A 25,690-nucleotide genomic window follows, 5' to 3' on the forward strand; every position below is an offset into this window, starting at 1 on the left:
ATATCAAGATACTTTTACAATGTTTATTGGGCAGTCTGATAACACATATGTTGTCACCAACTTTGGTATCTCCTAAGTGGTAGTCACTGAAATTATGTCCTCTGCTGTACAATGGGTCACATAAATGTTTGTATCTGATACTTGCTTGAGACTGATGCTCTGTCTTTACAGTGGTCTGGAAAATTCAGTTCATAAAGGTGGACAAGGCAGATATATGACAGAGACACTCATGTACTTTTCCATATCCATGAACCAACATATTTAAACCCAGATTTCGCTTCTCATAAAGCGAGGAAATCTAATATAATGTCAGATTTTGAAAAGGATGCATAATTCTTTGATAAGTAATATATGTATTTATGCAGGCTAGAATAAAAAAGAATCATTGGACCAGGGACTTTAGGTTCTTAGCTAATGTTAAAGTCATAAGGCTCTTTTTCTTCCTCATCCTGAATTCTAAAATATAATAAGGGGATTGTCAGGGGAACCTAACATTCCACTCAAAAGGTTGGTTACCCCACAACACGGCACCACTGCAAACCAGAACAGTAGATCAGATTCCTGTTAAATGAAGGTTAGTTCTAAGTACTCCTCTTGTTCATTACATTTTGGGAAGTCACATATTCAGAAATAGCTTATACCTACCCAATCAGATTTGTGTCTTTCTGCTATTAAAATAAAAATAATTAGGAAGTGATAAAGGAGGAAAAAATACTTATCCTTGCTCCTGATGCATTCAAAGCCCTTTTTAAAAACAAACCCTTTACTTGAACTCTTACTTTTCCACCAACTTGTTTATCTCATAGGAAGGAAAGCAGATGCAGCCTATAAATAATGCTCGCATTTCCGTTTCAGGATGTATGGGGCAGGAGAGCCTCTTCCCCGAAAGGTCAAGGGCCACAGCCAGCTTGCTCCCTTTGTGTGTCAGACAATATTTGCGTGTTGCTATTCTGCACTCAGTAAGCAGAGTTATGTAAAATGAATGCTCTTACATGCAGCATCTTGACAATTCCAGCACAATTCATAGTTTTCATTCTAATGTTATCTGCCATTGTTGGGCAATTTTTGTATTATCTTTATTTTTCACTTGATCTTCAGAGATTTAGAGTTCCCAAATAAAGTATACTCCACAGTCTTTGAAATTTTCACAAATAAATGAGCATTTGGAAAGTTTTCTATAATCTTTTTTCCCGAATTTACTTCTTGTTTTGAGAAACTTTAAGACTTTCCGTGTCTCCAGAGGATAGACTAAGTTTATTTTACTGGTACTTTCCTTGAAATTACATGGAAAATGATCTGTTGTCTAGAAAGCTATTCTTTGCTATAGTCTAATAATAGACAATTCTCTGTTTGCCTTTCCTTCCTCATCAGTTTAATTTAATAGACATCTACTGAATGTTTAAATCCTAGTGCTGAGCTAGGATTTAAAAACAATGTATGACTCCATGAAAAGATGCATAACATCATTAGTCCTTAGGGAAATGAAAATTAAAACCCACAGTGAAGTACCACTTCACCCCCACTAGAATGGCTGTAAGCAAAGAGACAGATATCACGAAGTCTGTGGAGACAATGAAACTTTCATACATTACTGGTGGGAATTAAAATGATGCATCTACTTTGGAAAACGTTTTGGCAGTTTCTTATGAAGTCAAACATACATTTACCATATAACCAAGAAATCCCACTCCTAGGTATTTACCTAAGTGAAATGAGAACATATATCCACACCAAACATGTATGCTAATGTTCATAGCAGCTTTATACATCATAGCAAAAAGTGGAGACAGCCCAAATGTCCATCTACAGTAGAATAGAGTACTATACAGCATTGAGAATGAATGAACTCTGAGTATACATAACATAACAACGTAGATGAATCTCGTGAACATAATGGACAGCTAAGAAACCAGAAACAAGAGTGTTGAGTGTTAACTCTGTTTATATGAAGTTCAAAAACAAGAATACTAATCTGTGTAATTGGAAGTCAAGATAGCGATTATCCTTTTGAGGGAATAGTAGTGGCTGGAGTGGAGGATGAGGGGGCTTTCCGGGTGCTCATCATGCTCTGTTCTCAATCTGGATACTGTTACACAGCTGTGTTAACTTTGTCAGAATTCATCAAGTTGTACCCTTAGGATTTGTGCAATTTTCTGCATGTACGTTATACTTCCAGAAAATTCATTAAAACTATAAAAAAAGAGTGACACTTGATTTTCAGAGATTCAGAGGTCCTAGAAAAGCATTCTCCACATTGGCTGCTTCAAAGACTTTACAATCTATTGGGAAGACAGGCATGCTGATAAATAATTCTGATATGAAACAAAGTCTGATAAGTGGTGCATTAAAAATATAAATAAATACAATGAAGTAAAGAAAAATATATTCAAAAAAGGACAACCTGGAAAAATATTAGAGAGTATAGTCACTGTTGGGTTTACTACATAATAATAGGAAGAATAATGTATAAAAGTGGAAGGAAAGGATATAAATTAGAAATAAAGGGATTAAAAAGTATTGAATTATGTACAAGTCACTACTGTTTGAGAGGCAAAGTTGTTTTAAAATATCAGAACACATAAGCTATTTATATCCTTAAAAAGGAGTTCTTTTGTTTTTAGTTGACTGACTTTGGCCTAGTTGGAGGTTATTCTGTTCCAGGGGTTCTCAGCTCTGACTGCACATCAGGATCACAGGAGCTTTTAAAGCTTCTACTGAATCAGAATCTCCAGGGGTGGAACTCGGGCATCTGTATTTTTTCTAGGCACGTGTGATTCTCCTGAGCTGCCAGGGCAGGAACCACTGCTGTAGTCCCTGCGGGGTGGAAGGAGCCTTCTCAGGGACCATCACACAACAACAAATGTCTCTGAAAGTGTCACTTCTTTGTTTTTGGAGCTTCAGTAGCTTCCAAAAAGAGCACCTGTTTCATATTTGTCTCTTTGTTTCCGTGCCAAGAAATTTCTTTGCAAATGGTTTTTATTCAAGTATTGCATGAAAGATGTTAATCCTACTGTTAAATTTTAACCCAAATTCTTTCAAGCACTAGGGCATTTCTTCTGATTTTATTACAGGTACATAGATCCATAGCAGAAGATAGGACTGGAAAGGACAAAATGGCACATGCAGGTCACTTGTTAACGCTCTCGTATGACTAATCTTCCTCCTGTGAGGAAAAAGCATATTTTTAGTCCTAACATTTATGTATCAGATATTTCAGTGTGAAAATGATACCTGCTTTCACTTAGAAAATTTTAGTCCTCTACTTAGTTCATTCATTTGCTATCTATTTTTAGCTTATCTATGGTTTTTTCTCTTTGTTTTGAAATAATTTTAGAATTACAGAAAAGTTGCAAAAATAGAGAATTCACATAAACTCTTCTCCCAGCTAATGTTAACAACTTATATAACCATAGTACAATTATTGAACTAGGAAATTAACATTGAAACAATAAGGTTAACTAGACTACAAGTCTTATTTGAATTTCACCTTTTCTTTTTTGTAATTTCCTTGTCTGTTCCAGGATCCAGTCCAGGATCCCACATTGTAGTTGGCTGTCATGTCTGCTTAGATTCCTCCGCTCCATGACACTTCCTCATTTTTTTCTTATATTCTGTTACCTTCACCCTTTTGATGAGTACTGGTGAATTATTTTGTAGAATATTTCTCAATTTTGGTTTGTGTGATGTTTTCTTATGAGTGGATTGAGACGATTCATTTTGGCAAGAATACTGCAGAAGTGATCAGGTGGTACATGATGTCTGTATGTGTTGTTACTGGTCATGTTATCCTTGATCATTTGCATAAGGTGGTGTCTGATGGGTCTCTCCGCTGTCAAGTTACAATTTTTGATAATTGATAAATATATTTGGCACTGTGCCAATATTCTCTTTCTCCTCAAACTTTTGTGCACTGATTGTAGCACCTGTTGGTAGAGATCTTGCCTGCAACAATTATTCCTGTAGTCTTTGCCTGATGATGTTTGCGTTTCCCTCAATCCTTGCACATTTATTAATTGGAATTGTTCTGTAAGGAAGAGCTATCCTTCCTTGGCTATTTATTTATTTGATTATTTATGTATATTGGTATGGACTTGTGGATGCTTATTCAACTTTGCAAGTTATAATCCAGTATACATTATTTATTTTCATGCTCAAGTTGTTCCAGCTGTGGCCGTTGGCAGCTTCTTCTGATTGAACCCTGTGGCCTTTTGACATGCCCTCATTCTTTTCTAAGCACTTCTTTTTTCTGAGATCACAAGATGTTCCAGATTCATCTTGTATTTTCCCTGCCCCAGTCCTGGAATAAACCATTTCTCTAAGAAGCTCTGATTCCTTTTATTGAGAATGATATTTAGAAACGAAGATCTGGGTGGTGGTAGATCGTTGCTGCTGGGGTATCATTGCTCCTAGTCTCTCTCAGCATAAAGAGTTAGGAAATGTATGTATAGTAAATCAGGCATGCACATACATCATATTTATTAGTTATTTCTATATCTACTTATCTGTATGTGTGTATGTATGTGTATATATATATGTATACATTATATATACGTATAAAGCCAGGAGTTCATTCTAATACCTCTGATTCCAATTCAATACCGCAGCTTCAATACCTCTCCCCTTTTCTAATTTGTAACTTCTTTTTTCCAACAATGAAAAGACTGGCTCTCATTAGTTATAACCCTAGATTACACATAAAGTAGTTCCTGAATTGCTTACTGATACCCCTGTGAGAAATAGATTTACTAACTAGAGGACTATTTGCTGACAGTTCTTTTTGGTTTTCACCTTACAATATCCAGTCAAAATAATGTTTTCTAAAGTGACTTACTCAATTCCCATCTCCACCAGTGTGGTTGTGTTATTTGTCTGGGTCATGCTGCTCATTTGTAACACAATTACATTCATTTGTTACTGTTTGTAGTCCACTTCATGTTGCCTGACATCCTGGTTGGTTTTAATTTTTTATTTTTGGAGGTATGTAAAGCATTACTATGGTTCACAGAGTCAAAGCTATATCCAGAGAGATATTCTAAGATGTGTCAGTCCCTCCTCACAGCCCCACCCCTGCATTCCATGCCCTCTTTCCTTCGTTCCTCTTCTTTCCCACCAACCCCCTATAGTTAAACAGTGTCTACTTTCTGGTTTATCTTTCTTGTATTCTTTTTTCACAAATGAGCAGATCCTTTTTTATTATTATTATTGTATTCCCTTTAATATGGTCTAGCATACCATATAAACTCTTTTGCACTTCACTTTTTAAACTGAATGATTTGGAAGTTCCTGGTGATCTCCCATTCACTTTTTTTATAGCTGCGTAGTATTCAGTTGTGAGGGTGTAGCAAAGTTTCTTTAACTGCTCTCCTATGGACGGACATTTAGGCTGTTTCCATTATTTTCCAGTTACAATCAATGCTTCAATGAATAAACTAATATATAAGAATGGTTTTTTTCCTTTTTTTTTTTTTGAAGATTGGCAACCTGAGCTAACATCTGTTGCCAGTCTTCTTTTTTCTTCTTCTTCTTCTCCCCAAAGCCCCCCAGTACATAGTTGTATATTCTAGTTGTAGGTCCTTCTGGTTGTGCCATGTGGCACACTGCCTCAGCATGGCTTGATGAGCAGTGCCATGTCTGCACCCAGGATCTGAACCCATGAAACCTGGTTAGAACTATATTTTCAGGGTGGATGCCTAGAAATGGAATTTCTTAGTTAAAATTAAGTGCATATGTGCTCATGTCTTTTCAATCACTGTATTCCTATGGAAATGCCTTTTAATGGGTTAATGTATATCCTTGATCATCATATAAGTTACTGAATTACAGCTTTTAATTTGTGTAACATTTTAAATTTTAACTTTATTAGTTGCACTTAGCACATAAAAAGGCATATTAAAATTGCTTTGGGATTAGGAATTAGTCTTGCATAATTTATCCCTTTCAAGGCTCAATAAATACCATTGTAATATGTCAACAGCCCCTAATGAAGGTGGTAATCATGTATTACATTTACAGCCCTATCATCCCAGGTGCAGTCTACAAGTTCATGATCACTTATGGAGAGTAGGCAGTTCAAGAACTCTAGCAGTGACATAATGACTAAGTACTTATATAATGCTCTCATTTGCCCAGAACTTTTTATTTTTCAAAACTCTTTCAAGTCTTTTCATTTTATGTCAATTGCACCACTGTAGAATAGTTTGGGGAAATATCAAGTAAATCATGATATTTATGTTGTGCAAAGTCTCTTACAGGTATTATTTCATTTGAACCTCAAACCAACCCTATAAAGTGGGCAATACATATAGTGAACATCCCCATTGTCCAGGCGAGGAAGCTGAGACTCAGAAAAGTTAAATGTCGTCCTGAGGTCAGACATCTATCTACTAAGTGGTGAGGCTGGAAATGAGTTTGAGGCTATACCACACCACAGGATTCACAGCTAGCTGGTGAAAAACAATGACAAAGTATCCAAAGGTAGGATATAGTCACAGAGAGGTAAATTACTCAGTGTATATTTTGGAATTTAAAGATTCTGTTGGACCCCTATTGTATAGTCACAGGATAAATACTTGGCTACTTATAAGCTATAATGTTTAAATCCTGAATGATGGTAAAGGAAAATACATTCTGAACATATGCAGAATGTTCACACCTCCACGCCCTGGGTACTGCCCCTGTGATAGGATGAACACTGGCTTTGGAGCAAACGAATGATCTCAGTTTGCACCCTGATTCTGCTGCTTATTAGGGATGGGGCCTCGGGGAGGTATTTAACCTCAGTTTTCTTACCTCTAAAATAGGTATTGTTTTTGCAGGGCTATTGGAGGGATTAAAAGTAACTTCATCAGAAAGGTTCTCCCTGGTGCACCCCGTCTCAATGTTATTCTTACAGTGACCATCCATTTCCTTCAGAGCACTTGTTAGAGTTTAGAATTATGTATACTTTTGTGTTTATCTGTTTTATATCTCTCTCTCCTACTAGAATATGTTTCATGACATCAAGGACTGTACTTATTTTTGCTACTCTTTGTATCTCTTATGTCTACTCCAATACCACTAATCAACAAATAAGTATTTCTGGAATGAATCTTGCCACTTCCTTGTAATTGTTTTTATTTCAGCCACACAGAATGATCTGCAGCTCCCCTGTCCTTTCACATCTCTCTACCTCACACATGCTATTTCCTTAGCCTGACATATTTGCCCTCACTCCTTTGTTTTTCTGGAAAATCCTTACTCATCCCTCAAGAACTAGCTCAGCCCTTCTGTGAGGGCGCTCATGATGTCTCTCGTCCTCTGAAGAGTGAGGGGCTCCTATGCCCCCTTGGCATGCCTCTATAATAGACCTAATGACATTATAGTCATTGGTGTGTTCAACTAATATTTTTAAGAACTGATCCTGTACCAGGTACATGGCAGATGCTGGTCATACAGCCGTGAATAGTAGTTGTCATTCTAATGGGGGAGGTGGGCCACAAAAATGTAAATAAGTAAACATTAAATAACATTTCCAATAGCAGTGAATGATAGGGTGATTGGTTCTGAGAAGCTGACCTTCAACTTGAGATCTGAAAAGTGAGAAGGCAGTAGGTATGGGAAGAGATGGAGGATGAGCATTATATTGTGACTGTTGACCTGGCTGTTCCTCATACCCACCCAACCCTCCCACCCCCGACCCTCAAACCCCCTCAACTGGCGTCGGAGCTCTGTGAATCTTTCTACCCCAGTACCCAGCACAGGCCTGGCATGTCTTACCACAGCTCCACACCCTGGTAGTGCAGCATGTTAGAATTACCAGGTGACTGGTTCCATGATTCCAATTTAGTAGATCTAATGTGCAGCCAGGGCTTATTATCACGTACTATCAGGTTACTGTCCACTCCCTCCCTTACTGTCTTGTGATACTGAGAAAGTTATTCAGTCTTTCTATGACTCAGTTTCCTGATCTTTAAAATGGAAATAGCAATAAGACTTCCTAAGGTTACCATGAGGGTTAAATGAGATAATGTACCTAAAATTCCTAGCCCAGTGCCTAGCACATGGATAGTCAATAAATATCGGAGAAAATGCTCTAGAGTGAGTGCTCATGAGGTGTTTGTTGACTAAATGAATGAGTTAAGGAATAATAAAGTTTAATCTTACTTCAGTAAATAGAATTATGTCAAAACAAAAACAGAATACTCTTATTTATAGTCAGTTGTCTTATTTACTGTTTAATTTGGACAAGAAAGAAACAAAGGAAAATACCAAACACCCATGTTTTTAGCGCCTAGAGTCAATAGCTGTTGACTCTTCATTTGCTTATCAAGCAGGCTCTGAAAACTCCTCAGATCATTTGCTTTACCTTTTTCTGACTAGTGCAGGGTGTTCATCTAGAAAGCCTCAAACCTCAATAAAGTACACAATGTACCGACCTGGGGCCATCCTGCAATTTGTGCTTTGTCATCTTTTGAAATCACAGTTTGAGTACTTCGTATTGAAAGGAATTTCTTTTATGTATCTCCTTCATTTATCAAAGGAGATTCTTAGGATATCATAACCAGAGAAAGTTATGACAGTACCAGACATAACAGTTTTCTTAGGTCAGGGACACCAAGGGCATTAACCTGGGATATTGCTTCTGCTTCTACTATACAAAAATACAGCTTGGACCATTCAGCGAACCTTTCAGATCCCCCGTGCCCCGCCCTACCTCCTTGGAAAACTAGATGCCAAAATAGCGTGTACAAAGATGTGAGCATCAGTCAAATTGGTGGCATGAGGAACTTCCAGGAAAAAAGTTATTTTCTTTCTTTACTTATTTTTTCTCGAAAACATTGGGATCATGATTATTGTTTTTGTAAACTTTAAATATCTGGCTATTTAGGACTGTTTTGATACTTAAATGCATGGGCATGAGTTTTCTAATATAAAGTATATTACTGAGGTAATTAGCAAAGAGATTTTACCAGGTGTTCTTTTCTGTAAGAGTTAACATTTATTTACATGAGTAATTCACTCCACTCTTATCAATCTAGTCAATTGGAAAATATCATCCGCCTTTAATGTCACAGAAATCAGTTTATCCTATCTTAGAATGAGGAAATAATTAGCAGACAATTTCTCTTTCCTTTTTAATGTTTGTGGCATTATTTCCAGGATTTTCATTTACAAACCAATGCACCATAAACTTATTCTGGCTAGAGGTATTGAAATCTGTTTTTCTGCTCTGCAAACATAGAGGTGTGCACGTCTGTCAAATCAGAAGTCCATAGCAAAGAGCACATTCACTGACTGGTCTCTCTGACAGGGCGATGGGTTATGGAGCAGAGAGAAGTAGTGCACATCGTAGATTATAAACTTCTGCACTTTAGTAGTGGTACAATGCCAAACAGTCAAGACTAGAGATACTGTCGTAGTTTTCAGATGACAGGCTTCATTTTATATGTTAATAGAAGGAAAACTTCTGATCTGGTGAGGAAATTCACCATAACAAATGCATTCCCTTCGCTGCACTCCACCAGGGCACCAATTAAATTCAACTGTATGTATAATGTACTCCTAATTCCTAACAGTCCCGAGAAGGACTAGTGTGAAAAATATTATATACTCTTACATTTGACAGATCATGAACAGATGGAAAAAATTATGCCAATCAGTAAAGAAATTCATATGCAGTTTAACACACCTCAAAATGGTGTTTACGTGGGTTTTCTTTAAAAACAATTATTAAAGTTATCCTGGGTAAAGTTTAGTAACTACTTGGAGTTTTTTGTAAGTAATATATGTAATTCATTTTAATTTACTCCTTTTGCAGATATGAATATTTGAAAGTACAGGTAACCTTGTAATGAGTAAAACTGATAAAAGATTGTGCTCCAAGGAAAGGGAAATTATGGAATGATTATTCACTTTGTGAAAGGCTATGTCATATGGCAGACTTTCCTAAAGCATTTCAAATTTAATTTAGTTTACAAAACATTCATTTACACACAACATTTCAGTAACAAATTCAGTGAGGAAATGAGAAATAGTCATAATAAGATAGAGGTCCCTTACACTGCTAACATTTATGCTTGCTTTCTTTCTCTCTATCCCTCCTTGCAGCACTGATAGCCATTGGGCGATACAGCATGACAATAGAGACTGTGGATGTTGGATGGTGTAAAGAAATTACAGATCAAGGAGCCACCCTGATTGCACAGAGCAGCAAGTCTCTGAGATATTTGGGGCTGATGAGATGCGATAAAGTAAGAATTGCCTATCAAATTGTTTTCTATACATCAGTGTAGTTAATAGCTTGATATCATAATTCTCTTTCTCTCCCTGTATGTATGTATGTAATCACACACATACGTATACTCTTAGAGCTATGCATTGTTAAGTTGCGTGGTTTCCTAAAATGAATTTTGTACTTTTGCAGAAAGAAAAAGCAGTCATACACACAGTCAACTTAGATTTTGGCCTCCTATCCATAAGTCCATGGATCAAAATTTAAAATGTTTGCATGGCATACTGCAATACACAGGGTCTAACAGTAAGATTCTGTTGTGGGCTGCAAGTTTCCTGCAACAGTAAGGTGGAAAGAACAGTGTGAAATTGTTTTTTTCACAATTTGAAGTGTGTAATTTCAGTGCTTAACATCTATGTATTCTGGTCATTTGGGGGCAAGAAAGGGCCAGTGAGGGGATATTATGTGGGAATTTGCCTCTTTCCACACTTAAGATGTCACTTTTAGCACATGATGAGAAACAGTCCCAGAGGTCCCACCGAAGGTCTGTGGAGCTGGCCAGACACGTGAGCATGAATTTGGGAAATTGTGCTGCATGTAATCTGGGGCTCTTTGAAGATCAGGAAGAAAGATGATAAGTCTGTATTGATCCGCAGGCTGATAAAGAGAGGTGCTTCCCCCTTTGTGACTTTCATGTTTTCCCTATAACTCGTCTAAGAAGTAGTTATTTGTACTGTGAAAGGGAGACAGTGGAGCCTCAGAAAGACCAGGCACTGGCCCAAGGTCACTCATCCAAGACTTTGCCCCAGGTCTTTGGAGTCTGTGTCCAGTACTCATGGCACAAAAGATCCACCTCAGATACTTGCTCAGAAAGTGCTGGCATTTTGTAATAATGTGCACGTGTGTTACTTTTGCAACTGGTGCTTAGAGACAAATCTAATGAAAGAGAGGGAAACTAAATATATATGCCTCTCAAAGGACATGCATTTTCTAAATGTAGCAAACTTAGGGGCAAATACAAGAATGGCCCAAATCCTCTGTGTGCTTTGTCATTTTTGTTAATTGACCTAGTTCTTTTCTCCAAATGCTTTAAAATCTCAACTTAGACGAGGCCTTTGCCAGTTAGTTATGTTTAGAGAGATTTTATTATATATTCTCAGCCCAGCCTAGAAAGCTGACTGACTTTGTTACTAAGCAACAGCACTGAGACCAGGGGTGGCAAGTTTCCCTCAAATTTCACTACTAACCAACCTAACACTGCTACTAACCCTGTCATTTTAAAATGACTTCTTTTAAAACAAGTCAGAGGGTCTACAAGTTAAAGGCAGAGTATTCCAGAAACACTAAACAATGACAGCAGAACTCCTTAGCCTCCGCCAGAAGGAACTGCTACAGGAGTACTACCTAACCAAGGACACCAAAATGAATGCATTCAAAACGGATCTGTGTATCCACAACCATTCTCAGAAGTCATCATATTTCTAGCCCATACTCTAGATTTGTTGAGATCAGCTCCGTCTTCACAGATGAAATGTAGAAATTTATGTTCCAGTTAGTACAGGAGAAGATTATTCCAGACATATTTGCTGACCAGCATCTTGTCAATTTTAAGTTAAGGAATGGATCCTTTTCTACCCAAATGCAAATTAGTCAAAAATGAGAAGGGGAGTTTGTTCTGATTAGCAGTACCCCTGAGGGTTTTAGCCCTTTCCTCAGGCGGCCTCTGAATCGTTCTCCAAGTAGAAAGCTGCTCTGAGAGCCCATTGGCTCTAGCACCAGGCCGCCTGACCAAAGCCTGCTGCAGCATGTCCAGCCCAGGGGATGCTGGGTGCAGCCTTGCTGCCTGGCGTCCTCAGGCTTACCGCAGCTCAGAGCCAAACACAAGAGATTCCATGAGGACGGAAGAAGTTTCCAAACCACACACAAAGTGCAAGTAAAGGCTTGCACATAAAAAGCCCGCTTGTTGATTTGGTTGGATGGAAATCTAAAGTAGCTATTTAGCTTTCAAAATTTGTATTATGCTATCCCTCTCTATATTTTAAATTTTTATCAAGATTCAAAGAAAGATTTGAGTAGCAAGGAAAAGAGGTTAGTAGTTGAGGGCATGGACTCTGGAGCCACATTTCAGGTTCATATCTGGCCTCTGCGCTTAGTTGTGTCATCTTGGGCAGTTAATCTCTCAGTGCCTCTCTTTCCTCATTTACAAAATGGGGATGATAACAGTACCTATCTCGTGAGCATTTAAATGAGTGCACATATAACAGGCCTTTAGAATAATGTTTGTTATATATAAAATGCTCTATGTGTTCCTGATTATTCTTATCAATGTCATTATATTAACCTGCATTTTGATATTTGAATTTCCAGATGAGAAAAAATTATATTGCCCACTATCCCATTTTGAAAGGAAATTAAAAAGACAGGAAAAAAATAAACTCAGATTAGAGGAGATGTTGCACTTTTACTTTTTCCTCACTTACATTTACAATTAAAGAGTATTATTTTCTACACAAAGATATTAATAATTACATTTTCTACACGCTTTACACTAATGCCTCCATGGGACACTCTGTATTTGGAACCAACTTACCAACCAGTCATAGGGATGAAGAAGGACTTGCAGAGAGAGAAACGGGTGAGTTGGAGATAAGACAATTCAAATAGGTAAGGAAACAAAATAAGTAATCAGAAAAATAATGGAGAAAAATAAGAATAGAAACAGGAAACAGAAATTATGATTAGGAGACAGAGACAAAGATCCACTGTCTATCTCAATGTGATCATCTGTGCCAACAAAGAATTAATTTGGGCCTATCACTCTTTTTCCTGTACCTTAACCAATCTGCCCTCATTAATCTGAGTTCTCTTTCCCCTCTCTGCACACCAAGTGGAGCAAAGGGAGGGCAAGAGACTTCAACAGTCTATACAATTGACCCCCTTGCCAGGAATGTTGTCAATGGGAGCCCTGCACTGGGGAGAGCTGGGGTTTGTGAGGTCTTTGTGTCCCCGCGCTCCTGTTCTGTGATCCTGTGGTTCTGAGAAATAGTGAAGGCTAGTTATATTTTCTTTCACATGCAGTCAGTTTCCTTTGGGGCCACTTATATTTAACTTGGAAGCTATACTTTACCAAACTTCTGCTTTTATCCTCACTTGAGCTTTCGAGGAATTGTAAGAATAACAAAATGCATTGTATTTGTTGTAGGGAAAAGTGTTTTTCCTTTTTCTCTCTCATTAGGTAAACAGAGAACAGATGAGAAACATTAACGTATTCTTTGCAGATGAAAGCAACATGCACTTAGATTATGAGACAAAGTCTAAGCTAAACTGCAGTAAATTTGTTTGGCTGCAACATTGGTGACTTCTCAGGAGGAGTGCTCCAGCCATTGGACAAACGCAGCATTCCCCGCGCACTTGTAAAATTAGGAAGTGCATTAAGAAGCCCCTGTTTGAGTAGCTTTTCCGATTGCTGGATGGATAAGCATGTTAGAGGCATTACTTTGGGTTTTGAAGCCGACGCCACTTAATCTCCTAAACTTTAGTGCATTTTAAGAACCAAGAGAAGAAAACGCTGTGTGAGACGGCTTTGATGAATTGGGGTGAACTTATATTCTTAAAGACTGTTCAAAGGCTTACTTGACCTTGGGAATTAGAGTTGACCCGAAATCACCTATCAACTTAACACGCATTTATTTGGTGATTTAGTTAAAACTGCTTGTATAATCCATGGGGCTCTCTAATAAGAGCAATATGTTTACTCTGCACAATTGTAGACAGTGGCTTTGGCCATAGAAATCATTTTCACAACTTCAGGGAATTCTGGATTCTATACAGATCTATTTCTTCTAATAATATGATATTTTCTTCATTTCTTATAAGGCAGTTTGGATAGAGAGCAAAACTGAAAAGGACAGAAAAATTCATGGGAAAGCTGTAGGGCAAATGGAAATGCAGTGTTCAAGGTTAATGAGAAATGTTTAGGGTAACAAGGTTGACGAGAAGGAAGGGAGCCCAGTGGCATGGCATTGGCTGAGAAACCAGACCTTCCCAGAGGCAGCCTGGGTGGTTTGGGAAACCTCAGTGATAAAATGCCGTGGTGCAAACCTCTGCAGTGTGTGTTAATACAGAAATTTGGAAACAGAGGACCTGAATTATGAGCAGCGAATAACATCATAAATGTAGCAATTCTCAAATGCCAAACCCTTGTGAAAAGCAGTTGGATGGAGAAATGCTGGAGCTTTTAAAAGCTCTCTTTCACTTTCTATTTTTTTTTTTAACTTCATGCAGAACTAATTTTATACACTGTTCATTTGATTTGAAAATGCCAGCGTCTGGGGTATCATTAAAGAGCGTTATTGAGGGAGCCACTCTTGGCAAAGCATTTTGCTTAAAATGCTTATTAGTTCTTTTGTCCCTGCAGAGTTGTAGATAGGAAGGAGAAAGTGTACCTTGGTTTACCTAACTCTGCTGCTCCGCCTTTGCCCTGAGCAGATAGCTGCCATTCTCCTAGGAGGCTTCTTCTTGGCCCGTAGAGGCGCCAGGAGGGCCGTGGGGGCCACGTTACTTAAGGAATAGACATAAATAGATTTTGAAAGGTCCACCCCAATGTCCTATGACCAAAGCCTCTTGGAATTTCTTTGATTTCTAGTTGACATAAATTAGAATTACACAGGCGTGAAGAGTCCGCCCAGAAAAGATCAGAGAGGCTGCTGGGGGAGGAGAAGGCCTCTGTGTGATCCTATTGATCATCCAGCTGCCTTCAGGCCAGGGGCCTCTGTGGAGGCTGACTATTATTGATCCACACCATGGAAATAATCGAATTAATTCATTTCTCATCAACTTGCCATTGCCAAGACCTTTCTCCTCACCTGCCCTAATTCCTGAAGTACTTAGCTGAGGAGTGAAATAGATGATTTCTTTTAGTAAGAAATGAGTTCTTCAGGTCATAAGAAATCCTTGTTTTCACACAGAGTTCCTCATTTAAATGGTAGAGAGATTTAATCAAATCAATGAGAAGTCAATACAGAAAGCAAGTAATAGAAACCAGACAGTTCTTTAAAGCCAGAAATCTGCTTTACAACCTTAAAATATCAAGGGCCAAGTTTTTTTTGTGTGCCCAACTTAATGTAAAATATTCAGGAAAAATTGACCACTGCATTTTTCAGGAAGTAATTATGGTAAGAGAAAGCCTCAACAACCGAAATATTTCTATGGAGAAAAATGGAGTTTTTATCAGCCTGTTTAGGAATCATGAGCAGGAATGCCCTATGGGGAAAATAATATAGGACTCTGTAACTAATATACAGAACTAACTGGAAAAATCAGTTTAAGGGAAAAATAATTTGTGGGGCCCTGTGTCCAGGACTGTTTTGGTAGCAATCCAGCCATGAAACAAAGTGTGTACCTGCAGGCACTCCCCTCTCCCCTGCAACGTATGCACTGCTGTTCCCAGATTGCCCATGGCCAAAATTGAAAATTTATGCCTTATCAAAGAAAATAAAGTGAAAAAACAAAAGAAAAGGAATAGTCTGTATCAGATTGTGCAGTCCTAGGTGGTGGCGACATAACCATTACCTGAACAGCCTGCGATGCCGTGTGCTCCAAGAGAAAGGGGAGATGAAAAATGGTGAGGCTGGGGCTCTAAAACCTGAACTTAAGTCCTTCACTTGAAGTATCAGCATCTTGTTCCTTTTGCTGATAAAACAGTTTCTCCAGGTGATTTTCACATAGGAGCACTTTAAAACACATTTTTACAGCCCTCTCATGATTATTCCCGGTAATTGAAACAGGGAAAAACGCATCAGCTGAAATTCAGAGGTTACCTCTCAACCTCATTTTAGCCAGTGTTTCCATCTCCTCTTCTTCCAACCCTATTCACCTGAATGAACTGCTACGAAGTGGTAACTGAAAGGCCTTTCCTGTATTTAAATATTAAACCAAGAAACACTGCGTGGAGCTTTGTGACAGTGGTTAAATTGCTGAGCACTAGTGTCAGACTGCTAGGTTTGCAAATTTTACTTCCATCACTTTATTATCTGTGGCTCTTTGGGCAACTTAATCTCTAAAAGCCCCAGTTTCACCATCTGAAAAATGGGGATAATATTTACCCCACAGGGTTGTTATGAGATTAAATGAGATATTGCAATAAAGCCTTTAGCCAAAAGGCATGCATGATATAAGCACTTATTAAATGTTACCTACTGTTATCATTATTATTATTTATCCATGTGTACACACCTGCTCTGGAGTCTTGTATCTGATATATTAACCACCTGGCCCAACAGGTTCATAATACTCTAGCCGTGAATACAAATTCACATGCTAAGAACTTACAAAGAAAAACTAGGCCCCTGAGATTCAGACAGCAATTCTAAAACACAGTAGAATCTATTTTTAAAAAATAGTTAGGAACCATTAAGTCACAGTCAAACATTAGAGGAAAAGGAACCTAGAGACCAGCAGGTCTCAGTCCTTTCTTCTGAGCAGGGACAGTAAAGACTGGCCAAGTCAGAGAGCCAGAGTCCAGGCTGGGGCTGGTGTGATTTGTTTCTTCAGGAAAATCGACATCGCCCTACAACCTGTTAAGGGAGTGTGCTGCAAGGAGCTGCTTATGTTTTGCTCACGTTTGTTATGGGATTGATGTATAGTGAAATTGTTCTTATAAACAAGGAGGAAAGAGAGAGCCTACTGTTCCACAGATGCTGTAGGGTGAGTAGAATGTTACGTTGGAGTTTGCTTGAAGGCACCCAAGAGCGTCATTACTTTCCAATAAATAATCTCCTTGGAACGTTGGTTTGGCTTAAGTAATTATACAACAGAATTAGGTTGCAGGATCATATTATTTTTCTAATTTAGAAATAGAAAAGCTATGAGCAATTTCTTAACAGAGCTCAGATTAGATCCCAGAACTCTTAAGCACCTGACTTTGCAAAGGAGAAACAAGGACAGCCTGCCATGGCTCCGGAGACTGCCCATTGGGAAGGAAGGGCTCAGCCTGTGGGGGAGGCCCCGCCGTGCAGCAGCAGGTCTTCAGGGCCTGCCGTGCTGGGCCTAGTGAAAACTTTGTCTGGCAAGTAGTTTTTCAGAGAAAACCTAGGCTTCCCCCTTGCCTCCCATTTTTGTCATATATTTCATCCATTTATTCAAGAAATATCTGTTGAGGTACTTATTATGTTCTAGTCACTGTGATAGGTGACAGGTCAGAAAAAACAGTGAGCAGGAATGAGTTCCTGCCACATGGAGCCTGCAGACTCCTGGGGGAGAGAGACAAGCAGTGCTATAAGATTGCAAATTAATTTTCAAAAATGGCACCCAGAATTATATTTCTTCTGCATAAAGAACCTTGCTTTAATCCTACATCACCTTTCAGCTGTAATCCTCAATAGTCCTGTTTTTCTACCATTCTACTGTTAAATTCCTGAAAAGGATTGACTGTGAACGCTCGTCCTTCCTTTTTCACCGCTCCTCCATACAATCTATTTCCATCCTCACCATGCCGCTGATTCTACTCTTTTCAAGGTCATCAGTGACTTCCGTGTCACCAAATACAGTGGCCACATCTCTGTCCACCACTTGCTCCATCTCTTAGCAGCTGCATTCACATGGCAACCACTCCCTCGTTGGTGAGACTGCTTTTCTCTTGTCTTTCATGTCACCATGCTCCTGGCTTTTCTGTCTCCATCTTCCATACTGCTTCTCTGTGCCTCTATTCTCTCATCTGTAAAATGGAAATAAAAATAGTACCTATCTCACTGGCTATTGAGAGGATTAAGTGAGTTAATATGAATACATGAAGTAGGCAGTAAATATTAGCTCTTATTTGTTGTTGTGGTTAATTCTTACCTTTCTCCTCCCCATCACTCTCCTCCTCCTCATTAGAAAGTAAGATCCATACATTTCTCCTTCTGTGTTATATTGCCAGGCCCTGCTACAGTGGCTGGTACGTAATAGCTGCTAAACAAGTATGTACTGGATGATGGATGGATTGAATGTATGGATGGACGGGTTAGATTATGTTCTCATCTGCATTCTCTGTAGCTTCAAGGTTCTGAGGAGGTTCTCAGAGCCTCTGGAATGACAGAGTGGCTAAGAGGGCAGGGTGCCTGGTCCTTGCACCTAACTCCAACCAGAGCAACCCACTTTTATCACTTTATTTAGTTTATTATTTGGTTTATTATTTTGGTTTGCAGAAGTAGTGCACAGCTAAAAACAAGTTTCAAACCATTAGATCCCACTGCCTCTTGATAATTTGATAGATTTTACAAAGTATCTAGAGAGAAGGAAATAAATAAATGAGTAAGAAAGGTGACACCTTGGATTTCATACCAGTTTCCTATAGCTGGGGAATTCTGAGTGTGGCCAAAAGCCCCTGGGGTTCAGGACAGTCACAGACAGAGTTTAGACATCTGCCATGCAATTGGACTCAGCATTATTTGGAGCCTGACCCTGAAATGCCCTGATTTATGTAGTCTCTTTTCTGAAAACCAAAAATATTGCTTGTTTTCAGGTTTTTAATCTACATGTTTACAGATCACTTCTATGCAGAATATATTTTTGCTGATAATAAATTTGTTTTTGGAAACAGGTCAAATCCATAAATTCTACCTGATGGAAACAGCAATTTTAGTAAGGTATTTTTTATCAGGTGTCCACAGGTGATTACCACTGCCCTAGGCTTTATGTAAGAAAATAAAAACTGAAGTCAAGAAAGGCATTAAACACAAAAGAAAACATATTTTTTAGTTCTGAGAATTTTCTCCCCGGATTGTGTTTTTCAGCTTAACTTTGTGAGTTTAATTTAGAAATACCCAGATGTATTCCACAAATACATTGCACTTACCACTCACTTAGTGACTACATTAATTACCTTATTAGGGCCCAGGTTTTCTCAAATAGTCAATCTTTTGCTGAATCATTTAGAGCACTGCAGATTACTCCCCAATGGCTTTCTCCATCCTGGTGTCCCACACGTGTCTCTTTTGGTTCTCATCTGTGCTGCATATGCAAATCCATACCAAAAAAAATGTACACATTTGCACGATGGGTCAATTGCATGACCAACGGTTCTGTGGCCTCGGAATAGCCTACGCAAGGCTGGTAACTGGAGCTTACACTTGGCTTGAAACGTTCTTCTTGGTGGAGGATCACTTGGTGAAACAGGGAATGAAAATGTCACTAATTTTTCTCTCTGACAGTCTGGTTGTTGGACTCTTGTCACACTAATCTCTAATTAGAGACTTCAGATTGGCGAGCCCCGATTCTCACTTAACACTGCAGGCGTTTCTGTGATCCCCATCCTCCCAGGTTCTTTGCTGCTTTCTCACTGTGCTAATTCAAGTGAATAGAAGCAATGCTAGTGTTAACAGGCAACCCACATTTCATGAAAAAGAGACAGCATGAAGCCAGGCCTGTTGTGATATTGACAGAGCATAGCACTTCCAATCATTGCAGATTCTGAAATGGAATGACTGCATTTGACAAAGTTGACTGAATTTATGAGCCTGCCTCTATCGGGTTCATTGCATTCTCAGTATCTGTCTCTTTCGATGCTTTGGGATTTTTAGATGAGTTTTTTGCCACCCAAGAGTAGTATTTCTTACCTCTTGTTAAAAAAATATGTCTTTAAAGGCTTCAGGGTATCAGTATGAGGTTCATGCAGAAGCATAGTGTATTATGGGTAGCCTCTAATCAGCTGACTCCCATAGTTAGCAGGTGGCTTTTAGGCTCCAATAAGAATCAATTTTTATTCTTAAAATTATATTAAATACTTAGTCATGTGTGCCCCCTCCTTCCATCGCATGGGTGGTCCCTTGGGGAAGCACTAGGTCCCTGTGAGAACTGGGTTTAGGGGAGTCTTTCCTTCCGTTAGCTGTTGGGAAGGTCAAGTGGCGACCTTCTTTGCTACATCCGACTGGAGATTTAAGACCTCTGCTGAAGGAGAGAAAAGTCTGCTTTTACCACGTTCAAAGAATATAGCTTTTGTTTCAGGCAGTGATGAATATTTGGGGGAAAAAAAAAAAAAGGTGGGCTAATAAGCTGTAGGAGCAAGTTTCTTTTCTCCAGTACCCCTGACTCAGAGTTTAATGTGGACGGCAGCACAGGAGGTGGGTAGGCGCCTGTTACCTTTACATAATCCTCGTTCACCTCCTTCAGATTCCCAGGTGCAGAAGTCACCTCACCCTCCCGGAGCTCTTCAGTCAGAAGCTTTAGACCAGTCCGCCTCAACTTGAGCTGCACATTGGAACCTCCTGGGAGCTTTAAAACATACTGATGCCTGAGTCCCGCTCCTCCAGGACTGTGATGCAGTCAGTCTGGGATATGGCCTGGGCATTGGCAGTTTTCAAAGATCCCCAGGTGATTCTAGTGAGCAGTTGGGCTGAGAACCACTATATTCTTGTTTGTATTCTTGGTTGCGGACAGTGTAATTCATCCCACATCAATAAACATGTCTGAAACCTTTATTATAAGTGAGTCACCGTGGCGTTTGTGGAGAAAGGCCTTGGGTTGACTGAGAAAGGCAGAGGGAAGGAAGGGAATGTGAAGTTGCGTGTAGAGAAAAGGGGCAGGGCGCTCTAGCTCACACCTGGAATCATTTTCAGAGCCTGCACCAGGCTGGGAAAGACCCTATCCCTTCATCGTGGGGTCTGCCTGCAGCCTGTTTGTGCCTCTTCAGCTGCTGATTTATCCTCCTCCAGACTGCTGGGAAGCTGAGCCTCGCCGCTAAGGAGAAAGAGCTGAGGTGAGAGACTGTAAAAGCCGCTCCAAATTCCTGGCCTCGCGGACCTCCCTGCTCTATCTGGAGGGAGCCATCAGCAGGATGGGGCGTGCTACCGGCCAGGGGCGGGAGGAGTCCCCTGCACAGGGAGGGACGTAGGCTCACGAAAGCCTGCGCGGCCCGCAGAGAGCTGGTGCCTGTTGTCAGCTGTGCCAGGTCCTGGAAAAATCAACGTATCGTCTGCTCTTTTATTCTTTTCTTAGCATCCTATTTAAAATATTTTAAACTGCACTTAGATGACTCATCTCATTTACATGCAAATTTGAGGTATTACTAAAATTCACATTACCCTTATTTTATCCTCTTCAGTATATGCCCATCTTGGGGCCGATGGGCACTTACTGCAGGAGCAGTTGGGTCTCATTTGAATGTGCATTGTCCACGAGGACTTTGGCCAGCCGCTGGCGAGTGCCGGTCCCACAGATAGCCAGTACAGCTTCCCAGAGAGCCACAAGCTCAGAGAGGCAGACTCCAGACGCGTATTGCCCGAGAGACAACACTCTGCCTCTGGGCCGCCAGGAGTCAGCCTCTGGGGCTGTTAGCAGTGAGTGACAGTGCCCAGGGAGTCTGTGAAGAGTAACAGGCCAGCGTGAGGGCAGGAGCCTTCAGGAGCTGAGTGTGCTATTTGCCACACCTTCACGGACATACTGTGGCTCCTTACTTTTCCCACCTGCAGACAGCGGGTCCGTTTTCTTCACCCCGATCCTCAGAGCAGTGCTATTTGAAACAAGAAATTACTCAGTTACACTCCTGCGTCTGTTGGACAGGCCGGGGAAACGTTGCATAGCTTACAAAGCAAAGGTCAGATTTGACGTTTTATTCTAGTTCGTGAGCAGATCCTTTCTTCCCTGAATAGCATGTATGTTCAGCGCATGTGGTACACAAGCTGACACCTCCTTGTCCTTCAGAAGTCCACTTCAATATCACTTCTTTTGGAAAGCCCTCTCTAACTCCCCTGAGAAGGTCGGGTGCCTACTGAGTACTTCCCCTGGAAAGCACTTCTCAGGCTTCGCTGATGCTGGTGTAATTGTTCATCTTCCCTGCTCCAAAAGGGCAGAGACCATATCTGTCATGCTGGCCATTCCACCTCTGGCAGACGGAAAAATGTGTTGATGGGCGAGAGAGAGGAGAGAAAGTAATGCCAGTTTGTGGCATGAGGCAGTTGACCCTGCCAAAAGGCCTTTTGTTAGTCTTGCAGCTTCATCATGTTTCCATCATGCTTCAAAGTCTCACGCACCTACAGCTGCACAACAGAATGTTCCACAGGCCAAGTGAGATCCATGGTAATTTACGTTCCCACAGAGCAGTCATTTTGAAGAGACTATAAAGGATTTTGAAATGTATTTACATGTAAACTGCAATCATTTTTTTTTGCAAGGTGGGGGTTTTTTTGGTGAGGAAGATTGGCCCTGAGATAAAATCTGTTGCCAATCTTCCTTTTTTTTTCCCTCTCCCCAAAGCCCCACTGCATAGTTGTATATCTTAGTTGTAAGTCCCTCTAGTTGTATGTGGGATGCCACCACAGCATGGCTTGATGAGCAGTGTATAGGTCTGTGCCCAGGATCCAAACCAGAGAATCCCAGGCCACCAAAGTGGAACACGTGAACTTAACCACTATGCCACTGGGCTGGCCCCTGCAATCTTGTTTTTTTACTGTTAGATGGAAAATGAATATTAGTGAACATTTTACTTTGCGGGTGATCACTAAGGCCCCAGTCTGGCACTTTCTGCACCATACTGTTACCTATGTGCCAGGGCAGTGTGGCACACCACAGAGAGCACTTTGTCTTGGGTCCTGGATTCAAATCTTGGCTGCCATTTATTAGCTACGTGTATGTTGTTGTTGTTGTTGTTAGTGCCATAGAGTGGACTAGCTGTGTGACCCTGTGTGAAATACTCATTCTGTCTGAGCCACAGTTCATCTGTAATGGGGGTTATTAATGCTTAGATGCCTGGAAAATAGGAGATGTTCACCGAATATTTTTCCCTTTCCCTCCTCCTCCATCCTTACTGGAATGGGGACATACTTTCATTTTGCCTTCTTGGTAATTAGGATGAAAAATTAACATTATTTTTAAGTATTTTGCCAAAATAAACCATGCTGAAGAGAAGAAGTGTGTTTGAGTTCTCGCCTGCCATATGAGAGCCTAAAACTGATGAGTCCAGTGTTTCTCAGTGGGGAGCGCAGGGCAGTTCTGGTTGGAGAATTTTTCCTTGTCTGGGATGTACCATCCTCTGCAGTATCCTCAACACCCTCGCTGGGGCAGCAAGTGCCAAACACCACTGTGACAGCAAAACCAACCAAAGAAAAGCCCCTCAGATTTCCATTTGCCCTTGAGTAGCAGTGGAGGCATGTAGAATTCCTGAAGTCCAAGAAATTAGAGGGTAGAAATAGCATTATTATGAGTCAGGAGATCTGTCCACAGTTCCCTTCTGCCATTAGGTAGCTGTGACATCAGAAGAAGCCTTAAATGTCACATAATTTCAAAGCCTTGTGTGGGGCCCTCCTGGGTCTGCCCCGTGAGCAGCGTGCTGATGCTGCAAGCTAAAGTATTAAATCTTCTGAACCATTGGGTTTTTGCAAAGTTTAGGAAACCAGTTCATGTCTGGTGACCGTTAGCATGTTTCTCAGTGTTATCCACCCAGTGCAGTTGGTCATTGATCTCCAATAAGGAAGGTTGTCATCAATTAATCTAAAGTATAGCCTAGTCCTTTCCTGAGTACTGCCTGACAGCCCCATGACCCAGTGAAAGCTGCTGAACCACCATCATGAGCAGCTTTGGTCTCTTGTGCAAAATTATTGGAAATCCCAGGGAAAGTCTATCTGGAAAGAGGCACTCAGTGATGTCAGATGGAAAGGAGAGTAGTACAAAGAACCACCTTGGGTATGAACTTCCAAGGGTTAAAGGGGTTTAGAGCTGCCATAATATCAAGACTTTTGAGACTGCTACCATCGTGGCTGGGACAGGCTGGGATTAAAAAGCACCCAATAGTACTGCATCAGAAACTGTGAAGGTAAGGTGAGCTTACCTCCACAGTTTCTGATGCAGTACTATTGGGTGCTTTTTAATTTACTTAATACACATTCACTGAACAGCTACTGTATTAATTTAGCCAACAAATATTTATTGAGTACTCACTCTGTACTAGGCATTCCCTGGATGCTAGGGATTTGGCAGTGAACAGAAACAACAAAACTCCTGTCTCGTGAGCTTATATTCTAATGGGGCGAGACTTAGCCAGACAGTATGTGTCGAACTAAAAACAGAGATGACTAAAAGACTCCTTGCTGTCAGAGAACTTACAGCCTAGGAATAATGCAATACGTTTTATTGTTGTTGGTATTTTAAGTAGTGCTTACTTTTTTCAGGGAAACTTTCTCCATTTAAAAGAAAATTGATTTTAAGTAGCTTATTATCTTGTGTGATTTTAGAAACATGTCCTTTTGTATGACATAAGTCAAAGAGGAAATAAGAATATAAATATTAATATAAATGGTTTCTTAAGCAAATTTTATCAGAAATCATATTTTTGGAACAATAGGTATCATTGGGGAGATAATTCAGGCCCAGGCTTACACTTATCTGGAACTTTCTGGGGAAAGTATTGATAATGAGGTGAAGAAAGAGTGCGATGGTGTAGATGAACTGAATCTCGGAAACTCTGAAGGTTCTCTCCTCGCCCTTCTGTGGCAGCAGCAGCAACAGAGTGAAACTATCGTGTGATTTTCCTCAATTAGCATAGCAGTTTTGCCTCACGTTTTCGAAAAGCGCTAATAGATGTTAACTCAAAATAGATTAAAATACCAGACAAATTGCTACTACCTTAAAAAGAGTTATAATAATTTTGAAAATGTAAATTATGGTTATGAAGTCTTTGAAGAGAACTATAAAATCCAATCTTTATTTTATTTAAAAAAAAAACCTGTAGTATATGCTTTTTTCCCTTTAATCACAGTAATTTCTTCAAATGACACTGCTACATGTTTCTTTAGGAAGATACATTACATTTTTCAAATCTCATGGGTAATATAGGAGTTGCCATTGATAGTTTTCAGCAAGAGGAAAAGAAATCGAATACAGAAACCAGGGATCATGGGAAAATTTTAAAAAAATCATCTTTATGTTCTCTTTTTATATTACGTACTTTTTATGCATTGGAACATAGAATGGTGCTTTTCATTCTAGAGAGTGGAGTTGTGCATGGCAAAATGTCTGCAGAAATGTGTGTGTGGGCATAAGGGTTTAAAATGATTTGGACCCTCCTTGTGTCTTACATTCAACTCTTTCTCTAAGGCTCCAAAGTGCTTATGGAGTCTATACAAAGAGGTGAGCATGATTTGTACTTAATGAAAATAATTTTAGTGTAAAATTTGTCACACTACATCCCCAGGAGACATTATAAGTAAAAGATAGAACCTTCCTGGTGGGAGCACATGTATTTCCCCTAAATAACTTCTACCCAACAAAGCTCTAAAATAGAATATTTGCATTTCCCCACTACTTTGTTTTGTAGAATTTACAGAGCTTATTTAGCAAAAAGATTTCTTAGAAGACACATTACAACCACAGAGGGTTACTGGTACCATTTTTCATACAGCTATGTCAAATTACTATCTATTCTTGCCCAGTACCTGTGAAAGCCAGAGACCTAACACAGTCTATGTTCTCAACTACAGGTATACCTTCCTTTATGCAACAGAAATAGGT

General features: G+C 39.8%; 1 protein-coding gene across 3 annotated transcripts in view; it reads left to right on the forward strand.

The window, feature by feature from the left end:
• Positions 1-25,690, forward strand: part of FBXL17 (F-box and leucine rich repeat protein 17) — a 465,079-nt gene that overhangs the window by 433,197 nt on the left and 6,192 nt on the right. Inside the window, exons 8-9 of one of the 3 annotated variants that reach the window (XM_044780075.2) lie at positions 10,087-10,229; positions 20,806-22,353. The exons of 1 other annotated variant lie outside the window; for it this stretch is intronic. In XM_044780075.2, coding sequence (XP_044636010.2) covers positions 10,087-10,229; positions 20,806-20,886 — 224 coding nt within the window. In that variant the 3' untranslated portion in view covers positions 20,887-22,353. Of the gene's footprint in view, positions 1-10,086; positions 10,230-20,805; positions 22,354-25,690 lie in introns of those variants that run through there. One more of the 3 variants, XM_014852976.3, reaches the window with a different exon arrangement.

This window comes from Equus asinus, chromosome 9 (assembly GCF_041296235.1).
Source record: "Equus asinus isolate D_3611 breed Donkey chromosome 9, EquAss-T2T_v2, whole genome shotgun sequence".
In the NCBI taxonomy this organism is placed as follows: Eukaryota; Metazoa; Chordata; class Mammalia; order Perissodactyla; family Equidae; genus Equus; species Equus asinus.